This window comes from Trichogramma pretiosum, unplaced genomic scaffold, assembly GCF_000599845.2.
Source record: "Trichogramma pretiosum strain Unisexual culture from Peru unplaced genomic scaffold, Tpre_2.0 scaffold50, whole genome shotgun sequence".
Lineage (NCBI taxonomy): Eukaryota > Metazoa > Arthropoda > Insecta > Hymenoptera > Trichogrammatidae > Trichogramma > Trichogramma pretiosum.
This window is the reverse complement of record NW_019640807.1, coordinates 1039213-1059870: the sequence shown is the minus strand read 5'-3', so window position 1 is coordinate 1059870 and position 20658 is coordinate 1039213. Positions and strand designations below refer to the sequence as shown.

General features: G+C 39.5%; 4 protein-coding genes across 8 annotated transcripts; 2 read left to right on the top strand and 2 right to left on the bottom strand.

The window, feature by feature from the left end:
* The first annotated feature begins 4461 nt into the window (after nt 1–4461).
* Nucleotides 4462–7103, top strand: LOC106649372 (homogentisate 1,2-dioxygenase). Its single transcript, XM_014366742.2, has 6 exons — nt 4462–4615; nt 4684–4962; nt 5793–5982; nt 6047–6462; nt 6530–6656; nt 6761–7103. The coding sequence occupies exons 1-6, from the start codon at nt 4598–4600 to the stop codon at nt 7075–7077; spliced, it is 1347 nt and encodes a 448-aa protein (XP_014222228.1). The 5' UTR covers nt 4462–4597; the 3' UTR covers nt 7078–7103.
* Nucleotides 7104–7204: 101 nt separating this feature from the next.
* Nucleotides 7205–13427, bottom strand: LOC106649358 (SET and MYND domain-containing protein 4-like). The gene is made up of 8 exons (XM_014366722.2): nt 13129–13427; nt 12928–13055; nt 12801–12856; nt 9259–10242; nt 8803–9080; nt 8558–8734; nt 8349–8489; nt 7205–8248 (listed from the first exon to the last, which is right to left on the bottom strand). Exons 4-8 carry the CDS (start codon nt 10184–10186, stop codon nt 7985–7987), a joined length of 1788 nt encoding a protein of 595 aa, XP_014222208.2. The 5' UTR covers nt 10187–10242; nt 12801–12856; nt 12928–13055; nt 13129–13427; the 3' UTR covers nt 7205–7984.
* A 118-nt stretch (nt 13428–13545) lies between these two features.
* On the top strand, nt 13546–15237 carry LOC106649365 (protein lin-37 homolog). 3 transcript variants are annotated; one of them, XM_014366733.2, is made up of 6 exons: nt 13546–13728; nt 13836–13980; nt 14072–14299; nt 14370–14556; nt 14629–14777; nt 14853–15237. In XM_014366733.2, exons 1-6 carry the CDS (start codon nt 13656–13658, stop codon nt 14884–14886), a joined length of 816 nt encoding a protein of 271 aa, XP_014222219.1. In that variant the 5' UTR covers nt 13546–13655; the 3' UTR covers nt 14887–15237. The 3 variants fall into 3 exon arrangements, with proteins under 3 accessions (XP_014222219.1, XP_014222218.1, XP_023316070.1); XM_014366732.2 differs by having other exon boundaries at nt 14629–15237; XM_023460302.1 differs by having other exon boundaries at nt 13547–13728; nt 13842–13980; nt 14629–15237.
* On the bottom strand, nt 14959–20058 carry LOC106649364 (ankyrin repeat domain-containing protein 13D). 3 transcript variants are annotated; one of them, XM_014366727.2, is made up of 13 exons: nt 19916–20058; nt 19480–19845; nt 18550–18685; nt 18306–18476; nt 18078–18221; nt 17732–17806; nt 17342–17522; nt 17022–17244; nt 16661–16946; nt 16432–16593; nt 16254–16354; nt 16104–16192; nt 14959–15801 (listed from the first exon to the last, which is right to left on the bottom strand). In XM_014366727.2, exons 2-13 carry the CDS (start codon nt 19576–19578, stop codon nt 15477–15479), a joined length of 1992 nt encoding a protein of 663 aa, XP_014222213.1. In that variant the 5' UTR covers nt 19579–19845; nt 19916–20058; the 3' UTR covers nt 14959–15476. The 3 variants fall into 3 exon arrangements, with proteins under 3 accessions (XP_014222213.1, XP_014222214.1, XP_023316063.1); XM_014366728.2 differs by lacking the exon at nt 19916–20058 and having other exon boundaries at nt 19480–19909; XM_023460295.1 differs by lacking the exons at nt 17732–17806; nt 19916–20058 and having other exon boundaries at nt 19480–19909.
* Nucleotides 20059–20658: the final 600 nt, after the last annotated feature.

Below are 20658 nucleotides of genomic sequence, written 5' to 3'. Positions count from 1 at the left end.
ATTTTCGCATGCGACAAGTGTGAGAAGAAATTCGAGTTCCGAAGTCATTTGAGTAGACACCAAATATCAGTACACAAAAGCCGCAAAGATTTTGCATGCGACCAGTGTGAGAAGAAATTTATGAAAAAATCAAGTTTGTTTACGCACCAAAAATTAGTTCATAAAGATCAAGATGATTTCACATGCAAAAAGTGTGAAAGGAAATTTGAAAGTAAATTAATTTTACTGAAGCATAAAAAAATATTTCACGAAGTTTTCAAAGATTATTTATGTGAAAGGTGCGCCAAAAGATTCGGAAGTAAACATAATTTGCTGTTGCATATAAAAACAGTCCACGACGGATGCGAAAATATCACTTCTGATCAGCATGAGAAGAAATTTAGGTCAACACCAAATTTGATTCAGCACCAAAAATTGGTCCATAAAATTAGCAAAGATTTCACGTGCAACAAGTGTGAAAAGAAATTTGGGTATAAACATCATTTACTCCAACACCAAAGAACAGTCCACGAAAAGCTCAAAGATTACGCATGCAACGATTGCGAGCACACATTTGGAGAAAAATCAAAATTGATTAGACACCAAAAGATAATACACGAGGGTCGTAAAGATTATGCGTGCGACAAATGCGAGAAAAAATTTGGACAAAAAATACATTTGTTTCGGCACCAAAAGACAGTACACGAAGGCCGCACAGATTACGCGTGTGACAAGTGCGAAAAGAAATTTGGAAGAAAATGGATTTTGGTTCAGCATCAAAAGACAGTCCACGAAGGTCATAAAGATTTCGTATGTGACAAGTGCGAGAAGAAATTTGGACAAAAAATGCCATTGATTAGACACCAAAAGACAATACACGAGGGTCGTAGAGATTACGCGTGCGACAAATGCGAGAAGAAATTTGGACAAAAAGCGCATTTGCTATTACACCAAAAAACAGTTCACGAAAAGCGCAAAGATTACGCATGCAACAATTGCGAGCAGACGTTTGGAGAAAAATCAAAATTGATTGGACACCAAAAGACAATACACGAAGATCGCAAAGATTACCCGTGTGACAAGTGCGAAAAGAAATTTGGGAGAAAATGGATTTTGGTTCAGCATCAAAAGACAATCCATGAAGGTCGTAAAGATTTCGTATGTGACAAGTGCGAGAAGAAATTTACACAAAAAATGCCATTGATTAGGCACCTAAGAATAGTCCATGAAGGTCGTAAAGATTATGCATGCGATAAGTGTGAGAAGAAATTTGGATACAAAGCAGATTTGTTGAGACATCAAAGAATAGTCCACGATGGTCGCAAAGATTACCAATGCGACAAGTGCGAGAAGAAATTTGGACAAAAATCACATTTGCTCAGTCACCAAAGAGCAGTCCACGAAGGTCAGAAAGATTACGCATGCGACAAGTGCGAGAAGAAATTTACACAAAAAATGCCATTGATTAGGCACCTAAGAATAGTCCATGAAGGTCAGAAAGATTTCGCATGCGACAAATGCGAGAAGAAATTTACACAAAAACCGAGTTTACTCACCTACCTAACGACGGTACATGAAAGTCGGAAAGATTACTCATGTGACAAATGCGAGAAAAAATTTGGGGTTAGAAGCAATTTGAGAAAACATCAAAAAGCAGTCCATGAAGGTCGGGAAGACTACTCATGCGACAAATGCGAGCAGAAATTTGGACAAAAGGTCAACTTGCTCTTCCACCAAAGAAAAATACACGAAGGTTGCAAAGATCAAGAATGCCACAATCGCGAGAAAAAATGATAATTGACAATTGTAAATATGCATAAATATTTGTACACTTCTTTTGCTAGAATTTTAATAAAACTTGTGCCGAAATGATTATTTCACTGCAAAGCATCCCTTCTAAAGCGCTTTTCCTTAAGAGCAATCGAACAATCAGCTTTGAGTGGTGGTACGCAAGTAAAGGTTTGTAAGATGTAAGTAGGTGTAAAATAGTACATTACGTAACTGAGTTAGGGGGGGTTGTCTATCTTGTAAGGGTGTCAGTTTGCAGTCCGAGCGTAGCGAGGGTTGCATTGACACGAGTATAAATATTAATTATATAGTGCATATGGGTTGTACTTCTTCTAGGTGCTTATGAGATTACATCAAACCTACTGGGCATGTTTTCTAGTTGTATAAAGTACCCTCAAAAAGTTTGAAGCAGATTCATAATCCAGAGTTGGGGTATTCTCGTTGTAAGTATGTACTCTTAGAGAGTAAATGCACTATAATACATGCTATAACGTTAGCCACGTGACTAAATTTGATAAAACAATTGAATTTTTAACACGCTGTAAAAGTATTAAAATACTTCTAGAATAAGATAAACAACTAAGGTTTTTCAGGCATTTTTATTAGACGATTCTAAGCCCTTTTTAATCTATAACTTTTTTTCATTGAGTACATCATTTTTGAGTTGAAATTTGATTTGAGTGGTATGTTATAAACGGGGCTAAATTTCTCAAAATTCCTATCGTCTAGTGCAACAGCGTTTTTGAGCGAAATTGCTCAATTTCTAACTCGTTCTAAAAGTATCTAAACGAACCTGGAAAAATTAACCAACCAGCGATTTTCCTCGGCTTCGCCTTGAAGTAATTATCACGTGCATGCGAAAGTTTCATTTCTCCCCCTTGTAAGAAAATCTACTATTTCCCCGGAAATTTTCAAAAGTAAACTTTCGACATCAAATATCTCAAAAGGCGTAAATAAAAGATTTTTAAAATAGTCTTGATCTAATCTATAAAAAATCTATTTTCCAGATAACAATCTCTTTTCTATTGAATTATATTCATTACCATATAAGTATCTCGTAACATTATGTATGTTATTAGTTAAATTTTCGGTACATTAATAGTAAGAATTTGATACTTATAGAAGAACCAAACCATGTATATGTTAACTAACTGTTAAGAAATCCTTCTCTCAGTGCACACATTACTCCGTGGGCACTTGTGCAATAATATGGGGGATAGCTGGCTGCAGAGCATGTATGTGCAATGTGTTTGCTTTACGAGCAAAGAGAGAGTTTTGGGATGTATTTGAATAATATAATACATTTTTAATAATATAATATTTATACATTAAAACTTTTCAACCGTCGTATCGTGTTATACGAGTTGACAAGTTTATAACGTAGCCGACAGGTTAGTTCTCAGATGTCAGTGGTTGAGTATTTATCGATTAAAAGTTTTCTAGAATGACGGTTACCAAAATTAATCAATTATTTCAAAAAAAAAGGCAATGCCTAAGTTATGAAAGAAAAATCCATCAGTATTAGTGTCCTAAACTCTTCTCTTCCTATTGCAGGCGCGAATTTTTTGTGGCGCTGCGCCACCTGGCAGTCGAGTCGGAAGCTCCAAAGTAGAAAAGTGAGGAAAGGTGGTGGATTGATGAGACCAGTATTTTTAATTTGACCAAGTACACTGTTGAGAAGTTGTCTTAGTATAGGTCAAAACTCTCGGGGGCTTCTTCAACGTCACGAAATTACCCGAAAACTCAAGAAATTACCCGCTACTCCAAATTGATCGAACTCGCGTTAGTGAAAGATTTTGATAAATTTCGCCGATGGGGCACTAATTATGTCTGTTACGAGAGACGTGATAGGTAATAACAATAGTTTTTATCTGATAAAACCGGTGAGCTCAAAGTTGAATTTTCGTTTTCCGGGGCGAATATGAAAACAGTGTTAAAACATGATTTTTTAACTAAAATTTCACGTACAATTTAAATATGTACTAAAAAATGAGTTGATGAGAAAGTTGAAGTAGATAAGAAAGAGTCAAACAAGTCGAATGAATATCAAATAACAATGTCACCGCTAACGTATTTTAAATCTTGCGCGATCGATTCCAATCATACACATCGAATCTTCGATGCTGCATTTTTGGAATTCAAGGACTCCGCGATCAAAAATAATTCGCCAAATTCGACGAGAAATTTCCATCTTTAGAACGCGTCGAATCCTCGCGACGATCGAGAGTATACAAAAAAAATAAAAAGCAAAAATATTAGCGGACACACCTGCGAATCGACTCGGCGCGACAACAACATTAATACGGCGACGAAAAAAAGAGCGCGCGACTTTATTTACGTAATTATGTGTCGAGGATCGGGCGTCCGAGTCGTGCCTCTCGCATCGGCGTCAACAACAACGCGTATATATATAATTTGAAAAAAAGGAAAAAAATAACACATTTCTACAAACCAGTCGCGCCTCCTCGATTCCGACGATTCCGATTGGCCGATCGGCCGATGACGATCGATTCCCCTTTGCCGAGTCGTATATACACGTGCTGCAGCGTGCGCGCCTCGGATATCGCTAATGCGAGATAATGTTATAAACAACGAGCCAACTCCTCGACTGCGAGAGACTTTATTATAATACGTACGCGAGTGTTTTTTTCCGCGCTCCTTTTTTTTTATTATTGCTCGCAACTCTTTCTCGCATTCGGAATCGGAATTACGTGAATATATTTAAAGAAAAAACCGGATTAAAAATCACCGTCCTCGCCGGCGGATCGTTAGAATCGGCAGCAAGCGGCAGTAGTAGCGCGAGGCACATCGAGAACACCGCAGCTCAGCCATGAGAGACGAATTGAAGGTATTTTTAACGGCATAGATATATAAGTATCACATACTCGATTGTTATATACCGATCTTTAATGGCAGTACCTGTCGGGCTTCGGCAACGAGTTCAGCAGCGAGGACGAGCGCTGGCCGGGCTCGCTGCCCCTGGGCCAGAACAGTCCCCAGCGCTGTCCGCGGGGCCTCTACGCAGAGCAGCTCTCCGGCACGGCGTTCACCTGCGGCCGCGCCGAGAATCGTCGCAGCTGGCTGTATCGGGCCAGGCCCTCGGTCTGTCACGGGCCGTTCGAGCCCGTCGCGGGCGAGTCGGCGCCCGAGCACCTGACCGCCGACTGGGACAGGACACCGCCGAATCCGAATCAGGTACGTTCATGATACATACGGGCTAAGTCATAGTCAGCGCGATGTTAAAAAAAAAATTTTTTTCTCAAATTATGTACGTTTGAAGAGTACATTGAAAAGTGAAAATCCATTATTGAAATTATTATTAAAAAAGTGAGAATTCATTATTGAGCTTATTATGAGTCAATAATCAAGGAAAATTAGAGAAAAACCATGTTTCTTGACTAAAATCTAACTGAATAATAAAGTCTGTTTGTTTGCCGATAACAAAAATTTATCAGAAGTTGTATTTTGATATATCGATGAACATATTACAATATTGGCCTAATCGAAGGATACGAACACATTTATTTTAGTACAGTTATATAATTATTGCAGGAAAATATCATTTTTATGGGGATTCAACTTATTAATATGATTTTTAAGTACAAATTTGAATTCTACATTAAATCTTACATTAAAAAACCATGATTCAACCATTTTTTCATATTAACCCCAGAAAATCAGAATTGAAAAAGAAAATTCAACTTTGAAGCCCTGATAATCCAATAGGGCTGGACCTATAGAGGGCTAAAACTTTCAGGATTTTCACTTTTCAATGTACTCTTCAAAAGTACATAATTTGAGAAAAATGGCTTAGCCCACATACTTACTTACGTCGCGCGATATATAATGTTATAAATAGACAGCTCGCGCGCGATTATCTCTGTCTTATCTGCACCTACCAAGCCGCATATTCAAGCCTCGTTAATTTTTTATTTTTATATATACGATATGTGTGCGAGTGCGCGCGCTGTGCACTTCCTCAATTAATCCAGAAAACTCGCGCGCGCGAATCGTCGTCGTTACAGCTACGATGGAAGCCGTTCGAGGTGCCGACGCGCCAGGACACCGACGAGGTGGACTTCGTGCGTGGACTGCACACGATCTGCGGTGCCGGGGATCCTCGCACGCGCGCCGGCCTGGCCGTGCACGTCTATCTGTGCAACGCCTCGATGCGCCGCAAGGCCCTTTACAACTCGGACGGCGATTTTCTCATCGGTATATATAGTAACCGAACTATTCGTCTCTATTATTGTATTAAAATTGTGTTTCTGGGGGGCAGTACCGCAGCTGGGACCGCTGCTCATCACCACGGAGTTCGGCCGCATGCGCGTCGAGGCGAACGAGATCTGCGTCGTGCAGCGTGGCATGCGCTTCTCCGTCAAGGTGTACGGGCCGTCGCGCGGCTACATCCTCGAGGTCTACGACAATCACTTCCAGCTGCCGAATCTCGGGCCCATCGGCGCCAACGGCCTGGCCAATCCGCGCGACTTTCTCACGCCCACGGCGCATTACGACGACGAGGACGAGGATGAGGTCGACGATTATCTGATAATCAACAAGTATCAGGGCAGACTGTTTCGGGCCGCGCAGCGTCACAGTCCGTACGACGTGGTGGCTTGGCACGGCAATTACGTGCCCTACAAGTACAATCTCGAGCGGTTCATGGTCATCAACTCGGTGTCGTTCGATCATTGCGTAAGCGAATAGACATAGAATAGTCGAACGATTGAATTTTACAAAATATATATATGCTTGTATATAGGATCCATCGATTTTTACGGTACTCACCTGCCCGTCGGACAAGCCCGGCACGGCCATCGCCGATTTCGTGATATTCCCGCCGCGTTGGTCGGTGCAGGAGCACACCTTCAGACCGCCCTACTATCACAGTGAGTTCCTAAAAAAAAAAAAATAAATAAATAAATAATAATCGAGCGATTTTTTTACCTCGACTCAACTTCGATCGCTATATCTCGTCCCTCGCGACACACAGGGAACTGCATGAGCGAGTTCATGGGCCTGATCAGGGGCAGCTACGAGGCCAAGGACCGCGAGGGCTTTCAGCCGGGCGGCGCGAGTCTGCACTCGATGATGACGCCCCACGGCCCGGACGCGGCCTGCTACGAGGCCGCCAGCAGCGCCGAGCTGCGCCCGGAGCGCGTCGCCGACGGCACCCAGGCCTTCATGTTCGAGACGTACTACGGCCTGGCCGTGACCGAGTGGGCCCTGCGCGGCTGCCAGAAGCTCGATCCCAAGTACCAAGACTGCTGGCGGGGCTTGAAGAAAAATTTCAAGACCACGGAGAAGTGAGAGAGAAAAAAAATAGTAACGACGATTGCGCTTTTTTTTTTTTTTTTAATAAGTATGCAAAAATGTATTTATTTGTATTGATTTTTTTCTGACGATGCAATAAAACTATAATGAAAATGTTTACGACGCAAGAGTATTTCGCTTTGGACACATTTATCACGCGCGCATGATCGTGACATTCTCGAGTGCGCTTGTAATGCGATTTATCTACTGTGAAATAATGAGATTCAATTATTCATCGTCGATCGGATATTATTATACTTTCGTGTGGTCGTAGCAGTTCATTTTTATCCATGCATTACCTACTTCATGAATCACATAAATATTAAGTCACCCGTTTAGAACAAGCATGACGACCTGTGGTATCGACGAGGATACTTATAAAAATAAACAACATTTCATAACATTTAGTATTTTTTCCATTACAGTGTATTAATTTTAATCAGTCGAAGCGTTGAATTCATTTGTATAAACCTAAAATGCAAGCTCGGTTCTCGAGTATTATTCGACTCTACTGGTCCTGCCAATCGAACGTACAACAATCGTTTCAACTTTATATGCTTGAAACGTGAATCGGATCAAGTTACAATTTGGTCAAGCACCAACGAAATTAAAGAAAATAAATGTTTTTCATTACATCTAATGACAATTTACAATTATAATTATCGCGACTTACATAAAATACTGACGAAGCGCAGTTTTACATGATACGATTTGAGTTATACACCTTTTTCATTGTAACAAATGTATTGAAAAACTAATTGAGTTTTAAGATTAATATTTTCTATATCTATTTTAAATGAATTTTTCGATAGCGATTTAACGATCACAATAGAAAATACTTTTTACAAAAGTACCAGAATTCCTACGATATGTATTTTTAAAATACATTCGAATTTTGCTACTTTCACACATTAAATCTATTACCATGAATTAGTAAAAATGCTTGCTTGTACAACACCACCGAGCGAAAAGTCTCCTTCGTTATCTTCGGCGAATTCTCGAATATGGTTGTCAATGATTTTGCTAGAGTCGTTAAGAGCTTCTTATTTTCTGTCAATTTTTTTATATCAGCTTGAATGATTATCTTTTCGTACGATGCAAAATTATTCAAAGCTTTTTTCAATTCCAATCTTTTTTCTTTACTCGTAGATTGAAAAGTTGGCATGGTCTGTTGAAATAACATGTAAAAATGTTTTGAGTTTCGAGTAGATGAAAAATGTAATGCGCAAATTAATATTCGTATCCGGGGGTAATATTTTTGTACTTACGAATATTGTTGGTAAATATTTGAACTCGGGCCAGTAGTCTAAGCATGGTTCACATTCGCAGGTAAAGAAATATTTCTTGCACAGGTTCTTTCTGTGAGCTACTGTACCGGCTATAAAGTCGAATCCATAATCATCGAAAATCTAAATTTCAAAAATGTTTAGTTCGATCATTATCATTGCTTGAATCGAATTGAATCAAAGTAACGTACTTGAGAGCCTTTTTTGATGGGATGTTGAGCTATCATCAACTGATGCATTTTTTTATCGTCGCCTACAATTGGTATTCTAGTGGCGTTTGGAAAACAGCTGTGATTGAAAAGACTGCAGAAAGGAAAAACTGCCGCTCCGAGGCTGTGGTTTTGCCCTCTGAGAGTTATTTCAAAAAGCTACGAATAAAGAGTACTCATTACTGATCTGTTAAGATTTGTCATAACGTGCGATTTATCGTACATACCTCTTGATCGTTCATTTGGATAACCATAAAATGGTGCGCTATAAGTTTACCCATTAATAAAGCATCGTCGCTGGAGCACAAATCTCGCGAGCTTTCATTCGTCAGATCCTCTATAAACGAGGTTTTCGTCGATACGTAGTACAAAATTAACGCCGTATTCAACAAAATCGTAATGAGTTCCTTCAATAATATTTTGTCCTCGTGGCTCTCGAGATGGTAAAAAGTCCGATACAAGTCACTGCGATACAGTCCATCGGTAAAACTCTTCTTCAACGGATCTGCAAAGAAAAAAAAAATTAATCATTTATCTTACGTCCGAATTGAAAGTTTAAATTAGTAATTATTGATCGAAATAAATTTTGCTAGAACACGTTTGAACTTGTTTTTCTACTAGTAAGTGACTTTGAAAGTGAATTGATTTTACGAATGAAAACTTAATAATTTATATTACGTTACCTTCGGATTCCTCGATTCTCCGCAACTGCTCTCTGAGCTGGCGAAATCCTCCGGCCTGCCTTATCGCCAGAATCGCCACCTTCAGGCTGAACGGGGCGATGTCGTTGACGTTGAGCTTCAGCAGGTAGCCGCGCACGGCACACTCGACGTCGTGATAGGCGTGCCAGGCCTCGTCGCGGCAGCCTGCGGAGCAGTAGACGGCGAAGGCGCAGCCTGGACAGGGCCAGCTGGCCCAGGCCCGTGCCAGACAGTGCGAGCAGTGCGTGTAGAGGCAGGCGGTGCCGAGCTGCAGGGCGTAGGGCGGCTCGAGCGCCAGCACCTCGCCGATCTCGATGTCGCGACTCGCCACCACGTGACGGCCGTACCGCTTGTTGTAGCGTATCTCCACGGCCTCGGAGGCGCAGGGTATCTTGCGATTGGCCGTCATGCCGGGTAACGACGATGCAGCAGCTGCAGCCGACGTTGTCTGGTCCAAGATCTTCAGGCACTTGGCCTTGCGCCTCAGCAGATTCGGCCGCATCGAGTCCGGATAGCTGAGCTCGCGGAGGGCCTTGTCGCAGTCCGCCGCGCACTCGGCGTACCTTTTGAGATGGAACAGGCAGGCCGATCGGTTGGCGTAGGCGAGCGGCAGCGAGGCGTCTTGGTCCGTGCAGGGGGCCAAGGCCACCGCCTTGCAGTAGTACTCCCAGGCCTGCAGCAGACCCACGAGGCTCGCGCGCTCCGCGAGGAAGAGCTCGTCGCCCTCGCGACGCAGACTCGCCGAGAGCGCGGCGTTCTTGGTGTCGCAAGCCACCTCGTCCAGCGGCAGGATGTCCTCGAGGGACTCCAGGGCCGACCTCACCCGATGCCCAGGATCGTCGTCGAGCAGCAGCTTCTCGTAGAACTTCTGAAAGCGGCCCGATATCATCAGTCGGACTTGCGCGAACATCTTGGCTGAAAGATGGACGGATCACTGGCTATCCTGAGAACATTGGTTTATGCCAGCTGCAAAAAAAAAAAATAGACGATAAATCGGTCGTTGAATTGTCGTTCATTTTTTTTCATCCGAACATAAAAAAAAAAAAAAAACAAATGTTTTACCGTCGACGTCGAAACACGACTGAACCGGTCGTCACGAAGGGCTCCACGCGGCGCGACATGTGTGTGCGCGCGCGCAAAAATCGACGGAGAGAGAGATAGGTAGAGACGGTGCGTGTACTGTGTGCACGAGCGAAGCAGAGAACTATTAACCACACGCACTTGGTAAACGAACAGCGCGACAACTGCACTGCCGCACGCGAGTTTCTATATACGCGCGTTCAAGTCCGTCCTCGCGAATGAAATAAAATAAAAAGTTACGTTATATTATTGCATGTATAGAAAAAAACGCGACCACCTCGTGCCTTACGAGCGAGCGAGAAATCTCCCGTTCGTTGAAAATATATATATCTCCTTTTTTGTCCGCGACTCGCGCGAGTTGCCTTCCTTTTTTTTTTTTTTCATTATATACATATAAAACATAAACCATATTTTTATAAGTGTATACGTATAGACGTGTTGCAGAGCCTACGAGCCGATAAAATCCTATCTCCAGCAATGCACACGTATGTACGCACGTATATATGAGGCAACGAGGGGGATCGGCCTACGCGTTTACGCGGAAACGTTTTACATACATTAACGCGTTCCATAGGGTTCCGCAACGTGCGAGTGTCTATATGAGCATGTGCGCGATGCATACGTTGATGCAAAGTCGCTTTATATTAAAAAAAAAAAAATAACGAATCGGCTTCAAAACAAAGCTTGATCACGAGTGCCGATTTTTATTTTCAATCAAAAAATCGCTTCCCCCGTAAAATCACGATTCAACCTTACGATGGCTCGATCGTCGACGTATAGTACGCTCGTATGTAATAACGTCGGAATATAATATACCTAATGATGAATTTTTCTACGTGCGCATATACAGGCCTTCGTTAGAGACGATATAATATAGGTATCGTAAGGACGCGGCGCGGGTATAAACCATGTCCGCATGCGTCCTTCCTTGACAAATTATATTTCTCGCTCGCTATCCCTCCGGTTGTATATACATGTGTGTATATCACGTGCGTGTACAACGTCCATCACATATTATATGTCTACGCGGGCTCCCCCTTGCTAGACTCAGCCATGCGTGCGTATTATATTATGTAGTATCAAAAAATTGACCGTTAAATTAACGATGATGGCTGTGCAGGCCGTCGTCGAGGGGGGAGGATAAGAGGGATATACTTACGCTCGACAAATTCGAAAGATGAATAAATTCACGCGAATTTATGTGTATTTATGATGCGAACGATCGAAACTCCTTTACTCGACTGCAGATGACGATTGAAAATTCGACGAAAGCCAAAACAATGATCGCATCGTGGATTTATTCTGCGTGTTCTGTGCTCCGATACACGACATTCGCCACAGATCGGGTACAGTGTAATCTCTGGATTTAAATAATAAAAACTTCTATATTTGGCAGGTCACTGCGTCATGGATAATTTTAAGGCCGCGTAATGTCGGTCGAATAATTTGTAATTCGTTGCGTTGAAAAATTACATTCGACGCAACGAATACAGAAAAGACGTTCGTGTAGGAGCTTGAAAAAGCTTGAAAAGATTTTAAAGAAGCGGAAAATACAAAGCAATCCTCGCATCCTTATATCGAGTGTTATTGTTGGTTTTAGTTTATTTTTAAAGTATGATTTCATAAATAAATCATCATCACACCTACTTCGAGTTGAATAAAATTCTCGAAATGTTGTCTCACGGATTACGAATGATCGAGTCGCAAAAACGTCATATAATCGAATTGAAAAGTTTCAGAGATCACAAAGTTTTGTGTATGTATGCCTGATCAACTGGTCAGCGACTTTGCGTCAGTATACACGTGTCGGCAGGCCCTTCACTGAGCTGAGTAAATTTAATAATGCATACAGAATAGGTTTCTCAATATTTCTGTCCGGCATGTAATATCAGCCTTGTTGATGAGAAGCAAATGAATCAGACATAGAAATCCAAGAAATTTGTATTTTTCCCTTAATCAAAAGAAAGTATGTATGCTACATTTTTGACTTTTAGATTGTTTGTTAAAGTTTCTGACAGACACTGTGAAACTGAAATTGTTTATCACCAAATAATAATAACAGCATTGATGAGAGACATAACTTTGATAAGTAACTCTCTAACATATTGAATCGACGCATTCTTTAAAACAAATGAAATTTTTGCTTATTTATTTGTTGGGAAAATACTGGTACAGAAATACTTCAAGGCTAGAATTACATTTATTTACTGTGAAATTGATGAAACTTTGAGCCCAGAATGTGGAGTATTCATTGATAAATTGAAATAAGACAGTATTAGAAAGAATGACACAATGTAAACACGCATATCTTTGGGGTGCAATGAGGATTGTAAAACCATGGATTCTTAAAAATTAATTGTTAATGATTTATAGAGTTTTTGAAATGCATTAAGCATAATTAATAGCTATAGGATTAACAATACTCATTGAAAAAATCCACTCACATATAGTCAAAATTTGATTGACGTGCACATCTGACTCTGTTTCTTTCTTGCAAAGTCTGAAAAGATGAAACTTATCGATACACTTGATTTATTATTGATAAATTACATCTCATATGACACAACTCACTTCAAAGAAACACTAAATACTACACTTGTACTTATATGTTACAGTCAACAAAACCGTGGCTTCAAACACCGTTCAATAACTCTGAAGTTTGTGCTTTTTTTAATAGCCCTATTATTTATATCTCTGACCTGAAATGTAATAAGATTATCAATATTTCAAGTATCGTGGGCAATTATATTTGCCAAGTACAAATCGACTTACAGCCATGCAATCTTTTTCAATCCTGACACTCTGCAATAACTTCAAAAAGCAGTAGATGCACTTTCAAGCTATTTACGTTCAAACGTCAATAGGACATGCGGCCAAGTGTAGAGTGGAGTGTACGTCAACATGTACACTAACTGTGCTATAGAATCATCGTGCACTGCCAGGGTATTGACTTTTTTTTTTTTACTTCACTGGCTCGAAGTGCACGAAGGTCAATTTCTATGTCGACTATAGCCGAGCGAGGGTACAAAGCGTTTACGATATAGGTGTATAGGATTCACTCGATTGCGATTTGAATTGTCTCAAAGTCACTGTCAGTTGGCGTCGAGCATGTTTTCGCGCGATACTGCTGCCATCTGGATGCGACTATGCTGGCGTGAAGCGTCTGCGTTACACACTGTTCAAATTGTATTTGTGTTGACGGATTAGTAAAGCCAAAGCTTAACCTCCTGAAGCGAAGCGTTTGTTTTTATCAATTTTCGTTTGTTTCCACGCTTGTAAAAATACCTAATAACATAACAATGGGTAAAAAACGACCAGCCCCGTCTTCTGCTGCGGATGACTTCAAATTGGTTGACATCAAAAACGAAATAGGTAAGAGTCGACATTAACGAACCCCGACTTTTCAAATTTCCGTGTGATGGATTCGCTAACAAGGAGTATTAAGAACGATAATTATTGTTTTTTTTTTGTCATTCCAGTCGGAGATTCCACAATCGGCATGGCGCGGGATCGGTTCAAGGGCGCTTTAAGAGAACTGCTGCATCACAGCGATGAACACAATTCATCGGCAGATTCTTCAGATGATACACCTATGCCGGAGTTCAAAGCAACGCCCAAGAAAATGTAATATTTTGATTTTTCATTTTTAAATGCTGCTCATTATACCAATTTTATTTAGATCTTTTGATGCTAAATATTTTTTTTCAATTTTCAGTCATACCCCATCGAAACCTAAAATACTTAATTGTGGCTTGCCACACAGAAGAACACCTATGAAGAGGCGCAGACCAACATTCCTGGAATCAGCATTCCACCATACTTATGTCATGAAATTATTTGACAGGAGTGTAGATCTTGCACAGTTTGAAGAAGATACTCCTCTTTATCCAATTTGCAGAGCTTGGATGGCCAATCAACCTAGAAATCCCAATTTCGCTCCTAAGTAAGCTTTCATTTCATTAATAATATTAATCTTAAATATAAAAAAGTACTTATGGATATATTTCTCTTAGAGCTAGGAGTCCAAGTCCAGATGTAGAAAGAGAAATAATTGATTCTACAAACATCTACAAAGAAGGTAGTAATGAAATCAGAGATGTTATGTATTTGCCACCACCTGCGCCAAACTATGAAGGCTATCCAATGTGTAAAATCCCTTTTCCTGTACGAGGAATAAAAGATGTCCTGGATCTAGATTATGTATGTATCCAATGTTAATGTAACTGTTGTCTTTAACTTTTTAACTATAATTCATAAAATATTTATTTTCAGGAAAATAAAACTTTAAAGACTAAGGAAGTCCTAATGAGTGAACATACTGATCATTGGCGTAGAGTGAAGAAATCATTTGTAAAACAAGCATTTGAAAATGAAAAAAGATACAGAGAAAGTTCAGCAGTCTTAGATATTATTTTCAAAAGGTCTAGTTTATTAAATCTAGAAAATCAAAATTTTCTGGAAGATGCATAATAATTGTGAATAATTTTATATTTCAGAGCGCTTGCTGAGTTTGAAGCCAGTGTCTCATAAAACAAAGAATAATTTTTAAATTAATTTTTTAAAATAAATGATATCTATCTATATAGTATAAAAAATAATCAATTTAATATATAGCCTTTAGAATTATATATTCTCACTGTAAAAATATATGTACAAGAATACTTGAAGAATACATAAGGAATAGTTTTAGTGACATTCATAGCAATAAAATATAAGTATTATAATTAATTTGCATGGCGTAAGCTTTGTTTTTGAGAGATAATTGCCGGCAATACGATGAATTTGTATAAATAGTGAAGATTTTAAGATTCACGCTTGCATTCAAACTGAATATATAATTTATATAAAAAGGTAGCTACATAATAAATAACATAAGTTAAATTGTCCATTAGCATAGCTAATTTCTTTCATTATCATTCTCTCTAACCACTCAATATACTTGTAAATTTTATAACAAATATCTTTTGCATAATATTATGCATGTTTTGACATGTTCTTCTTATCGTTTTAGAGTTCATGAAAAACTAAATTCTGTCCGTCCGCGCACAGCTGGAAGATTAAACTTTTTTTTTTTATGTATAATCGGAATCGTTGTACACGTCCTTCCCAATGAGACAGTCTCATTTGTCGGTCAGCGAGAGTTCAAGAACTCGCCTGAAGGTCTCTTCCTCGAGCTGGCGACGCTGCTCCTCTTCCCGGTACTGTCGCAGGGACAGCTCGTGAGCTATCCTCTGCTGCTCTCGCGCCGTGCAGCCCTGAACGAGCTGAGCCGCGTTCTCGTCGTTGCCGTTGAGTTGACGCAGCCACTGCTCCGAGCGCACCGTGTACTCGCGAAGCTCCTGCTCCGAGAGCTCTTCCGCGTCCTCGTCGTCGTCGTCTGCGTCGTAATCTTTCTTGGATTTACCAACTGTTTCTTGGTACATTTCGAGACTTTCTCGAATGGCCCTATTGAATTGGAAAAAAAATCAAGTATGAATCAGCATTACGATAATAAATGCATAGAATCGAATGATTTGAAAATAAGGCATCGAATAAGAGCGGAAAGCGAGTTATGGGGTCAAGAGTTTATGTGCAGTGTTGACAAGTAGTTCTAGGTGTTTTTGTAGTACCCACCTCTCTGTGTTTTATTGGGACAGGAAAGAAAACATGCAAAACAAGAGTTAAAAGAAAAATAAAAGTTACGAGAAAATACGTTGAAAGCTTTTTTCCAAATTATAGAGCAATAGTACATTGAAATTTCATAATACCTCTGAAGCTGTAAATCTTCTTTGGAAGTTAAAGGAGGCGTCGTTGGACGAGATGGTCTTTGTGCATTCAAGGCTTCCCATATATCGACCTGAAATAACCACCCAATTAATTGAGTCTCAATGAAATAATAATGTTCAAAGAATACGTACCTCATCTCCTTCACTACCCGCATCTAGAAGACTTTGTTGAATGGCAAATTGTAGCAACTGATCTTCCTCATTACTGAATCCTTGTGATCTTCCTTCTGCACCTGATGAAATAATTAAATTTAAATAGTAAGTGGGTACATTCCATCAGTTTTAAGAAAAAATTAATAAGTGAATTTACCAAGTTTAGAATATCCAGCAGGAGCTTCAAAACAAGCATCATCTAAAATGCATGATAATCTGTTGGATTCTTCGATATGACTAACATGTGGCACTTCTTGGTCCAATCCAAAGATATTTCCAAATGTTATTCTCGCATTTAATATGTGGAATAAAGGAATTTCTAAAATAATAATTTCATTAAATATGAAAATTACATGCTGCAAACTTAAATAAACGAAAATTTTTACCTATTTTAACAGGAAATCCTGATGGTAACTGCATTTGTATAAAATCTTTTAGTTTAGCAAAATGTGAACTAGTTATAGCCATTAAATCTATTATTGGCATTATTTGTTCTTGAAGACTTAGTGGATAATCTTCACTTAACCATAGTGTAGCTTTGAATTTCTGTACTTTTGTACATACTTCTTTTATTCTACCGATATCTCTATTACTTAAATCAACGTCTGAATCAAAATATTCTTCGGGAGTTATATTATAAGGGTTTGGAGAATTAGGATCGGCAACTTCTTCCTGTAAAAATTATTAAAATTGTATTTATAGTATTCAATTTTACTTTTTTCATTCAGTTATCTTTTGGTAACTTACACTAATGGCAGTAGCTCCTTCTTCAAGCGTTTCATCAGCCATTCCAAGAAAAGATTGTAGTGGAGTTTTTGGGGATTTAGCTCTTATTTTATCTTCCTCAGTCAAATGTTCGGTTCTTGATTTTGTGATAAGTTCTACATTGCTTGCACTAAATACTTTACATTCATGACCATTTACAATTTCACTTTTATCTGATCTCCAACCCCATAAACCAGCCTTATTTCTAAGAGAATACAAAAATAAAATCATTGGTTTTTTAAATAACAATTATTTCGTCAGAAATACGTTTCAAATACTCAAACAATTTTAACTGCATATACCTTTCAAAACTTATTTTGTCCATATCTATGTATGTAGTTACAATAGGATTAGTTAAACGATTAACAATATCTTCTTCTGTAGGCTCCATTATCTGTACATTTTCATTACCAATAAGTTTCATTTGTTCAACAAATACTTTTTTTGTTTCATGATCCACCTCCATCATTGTAGCACCATCGTCTGAAAACACATTTTTTAGGATAAATTAAATTGATCATGAGCATATTTATTGCACTGAGCAACTCAAATAGCAACTTAATTCTATCAATTCCATTGTAATAGAATAATTACAAATGCTTAGCCACTACTATATTCTAAAATTACTTTAACTGATTTTGTTCCTTTTTCTTTAGAATTGATATCAACCTACTTTATTGATTAAAATTCACCTGCATAGTAATTTAGGTTGAACACATAACTGCGTTTACACCTAATAGCCACTGGTATGCATTGAGTTTGTTGCACTAATAATAAATTGGTAATTTAATTTCTTTTAGTAGTGGTATTATTTTATGACTTTTTCAAGCTAATGATTTTTCAAATGGTTTCTTTGCCACTTATTTAAGCATTTTCTTATTAGATTTTTTTGAAAAATCATTAACAAGTTTATGTACACTTTGCTTAAAAGTACCAGTAAACTTTTTTCATAATATGTACATGTATTTAGTTAATAATTTTCCGGTTTGATGTCAATTAATAATTAAAAAGATTTATTAAATCAAATCTATATCTTACTTTGACCTTTGAAGACATAACTACGGTTTTCTCTTTGCCAATTAAAATGATCGAAACCTAGCAATGTTGTATCAATCCGAACATTACTTCCTTGTTTGTATACTTTGTAGGTATCACTTGGACACATGCGTGAAGCTAAAGGAACTAAAATAGAGGTATAATAAAAAATAATTATATTTTTTTGTCACAATCAAATTCATTTAATATTCAAAATAGAACAAAACTTACCCCAACTGGTGAACTCCCATTTCATTTCTACATAAAAATCTGGTGCTTGTTTGAGTTTCAAAAGTAGCTCAGGAATAAAAGCTATCCTATTGCAATATCGCTGATAATCTCTTCTTGCAAGAATTAATTGTACCAATTCAGGATTTCCAGTAGCCAGAGCTTCTTTTAGGACTAAACAAAAAGATAAACGTGTTATTATTGTCTCACTGTGACTTTGTACTAGTATTTAATAAAAAGAAATTACCACTCCATCCTTGTTTATTTTCTGCATTGACGTTAGCTTCGTGTTCCAACAAAACGCTAGCACACTCTACGTATCCCAGTGTGACGGCCAACATCAAAGGTGTTCTTCCTCTATTGTCGAGTTGCTCAATATCGTACTGTAAAACATATCTATAGTTAGCATTGCAGAATAAAAACTTATAGGCTTCTCTCAATTGTGCAAGCTCTCGTTGCATAATGCAATAACTATTACAAAATAAGAAATATACATTATGAGCATAAGCAAAAGTAAAAAGATCTGACAAATAAAAGCTATATGCATCGTAATATCAACGAGGAAGTGAGCTTGTCCGGCTTCTTTCGTCAGCAAGGCTTCGCGAAAACTACATTGCTACGGGCAAAAGCTACACGTGCAACGATCGAGAATTAATTGCAAAAACTTCGCGCGCGCCTTTGTACGAAAAAAAACACAAAAATCGAAAAACCTCGCCGCGCTCCGTTCCAGGCGCGAGTTCGTTTCGTGGCCGACGACAGCTTCGGAATTGACGTATCCGCGCGTACGTCGAAAGCTCTAGCAGACCAAATGTCAACGAGGCGGCGACATGTCATTGTGTGTTATTATGGCGTATGTAATGTATACACCGAGCGCGTCGCTTTCATGGTAAAGAGAAAAAAAAAGCCCTCGATGGATAGCGTTACAGGCGATCAATCAAAAAAAGTATCCACGAAGCCCACGCTAAATAGATCGATAGAAGTAGCGCACGTAAACTGGCCTGTGTGTAAATGACAATGCAGCAGAAGGCATATATAACCTAGAAAGCATAGGATCTCGCCCTCGATCACTGGCCCAAGAGCTTTAGCTCGTTTCTCGTTAAATTTGTTGGTTAGCAACAATCGAGTCGAGCCTAAAAGTGTGTACGACACACACACACAAGATCGCGGTTACCGTTACCTCGGCAGACTTGAGCTTCTCGTCGAGCTGCGCCCGCTCATTGTTCCAGACGAGCCAGTGCAGCGGGTACGTCCTTTTGATGTCGTCGATCGTCACCATATTTCGGCCCTCGCGAACTCGTCACTCTTCTTATCGACTGCCTGCGACGCGCTCGACTTCTTCTCCTTCTTCCTCTTCGTCGTCTTGTTCCTCGCAACGGCGCGACGCCCGCTGACGACACCTCATGCACATATGATCGACGGCGCGCGGCTTCCTTTTGTAATGTATTATCCGCTGCTCGAATGCTGCTGCTGCTGCTGCACTTTGTCGGCGCTGCGTGTGTGTTGTTGTACTGTGCGTCGACTGCGCGCCCGTGACTGCCACCCGCTACAACGCGATTCGTTGTATATTATTATTATTAATTATTTTTCTCCCTCTCTCTCTCTTTTATCCTTACAGCGATAATTATTATCAATTGGCCCGCGATCGAGGGCAGTATATATGTATACGCGACACACCTGCACACTGACCGCACTGCTGCTCGCACACCACTTGTGTCAGCTTTATAATGTCAACTCGTGCGCGTTCTGCTCTAGCTGCTGCTGCAGCTGCGAGTAATACGAGGCGCATATACTGTACAGCCTGCGCCGTGTTGCGATGCGCGATGTCAAGCTTCGCCGCAATGACGGTCTGCAGTTTAATGCAACAAAACGAAACGAAACAAGCGCACTGAGCAGCGGCGACGTTTGGCGTAGCGCGCGATTTCCGCAAACTGCATCGCGACTACCACATCATGATTCTGTGTATTTTATCAAGGCATTTGAATTTTACAGCGCGGACGCAAGGTCACGGCGGTACGCATTTGACCTCATGTTGTTGCAATAAATTATTTTCGCTATTAGAAATGAAATTACCTGTAATCGACACAGTGAGCGGCGTTGGGATGAATATCCCTAAAATAGGGATCGGCTATTTTGTACAGAATTCAAACTTACAGAACATTTTTAGACTTGGTCAAAGTTGCACAGCCAAGACTCACACATTTGAAATTTATTTACACACAGCTAAATTATACACGAATAAGTTTTACACGAGTGTAAATAGTTTTTACATTTGTGTAAAATTTATTATCAAGTGTACATAACTCTTACACTCGTGTAAAATTTATTATCGAGTGTAAATAATTTTTACACTCGTGTA

Coding starts and splice junctions, on each gene's coding strand:
- LOC106649372 (XM_014366742.2), top strand. Junction 5,983..6,046: donor GGACGGCGATTTTCTCATCG/GTATATATAGTA, acceptor TCTGGGGGGCAG/TACCGCAGCTGGGACCGCTG. Junction 6,463..6,529: donor CGGTGTCGTTCGATCATTGC/GTAAGCGAATAG, acceptor GCTTGTATATAG/GATCCATCGATTTTTACGGT.
- LOC106649358 (XM_014366722.2), bottom strand. CDS start 10,186: ATGTTCGCGCAAGTCCGACTGATGATATCGGGCCGCTTTCAGAAGTTC. Junction 9,081..9,258: donor GAGAATCGAGGAATCCGAAG/GTAACGTAATAT, acceptor TTTTCTTTGCAG/ATCCGTTGAAGAAGAGTTTT. Junction 8,249..8,348: donor AATATTTACCAACAATATTC/GTAAGTACAAAA, acceptor TTATTTCAACAG/ACCATGCCAACTTTTCAATC.
- LOC106649365 (XM_014366732.2), top strand. CDS start 13,656: ATGGGTAAAAAACGACCAGCCCCGTCTTCTGCTGCGGATGACTTCAAA. Junction 13,981..14,071: donor AAAGCAACGCCCAAGAAAAT/GTAATATTTTGA, acceptor TTCAATTTTCAG/TCATACCCCATCGAAACCTA. Junction 14,557..14,628: donor ATGTCCTGGATCTAGATTAT/GTATGTATCCAA, acceptor ATTTATTTTCAG/GAAAATAAAACTTTAAAGAC.
- LOC106649364 (XM_014366727.2), bottom strand. CDS start 19,578: ATGGTGACGATCGACGACATCAAAAGGACGTACCCGCTGCACTGGCTC. Junction 17,523..17,731: donor CAACCTAAATTACTATGCAG/GTGAATTTTAAT, acceptor ATGTGTTTTCAG/ACGATGGTGCTACAATGATG. Junction 17,245..17,341: donor GACAAAATAAGTTTTGAAAG/GTATATGCAGTT, acceptor GTATTCTCTTAG/AAATAAGGCTGGTTTATGGG.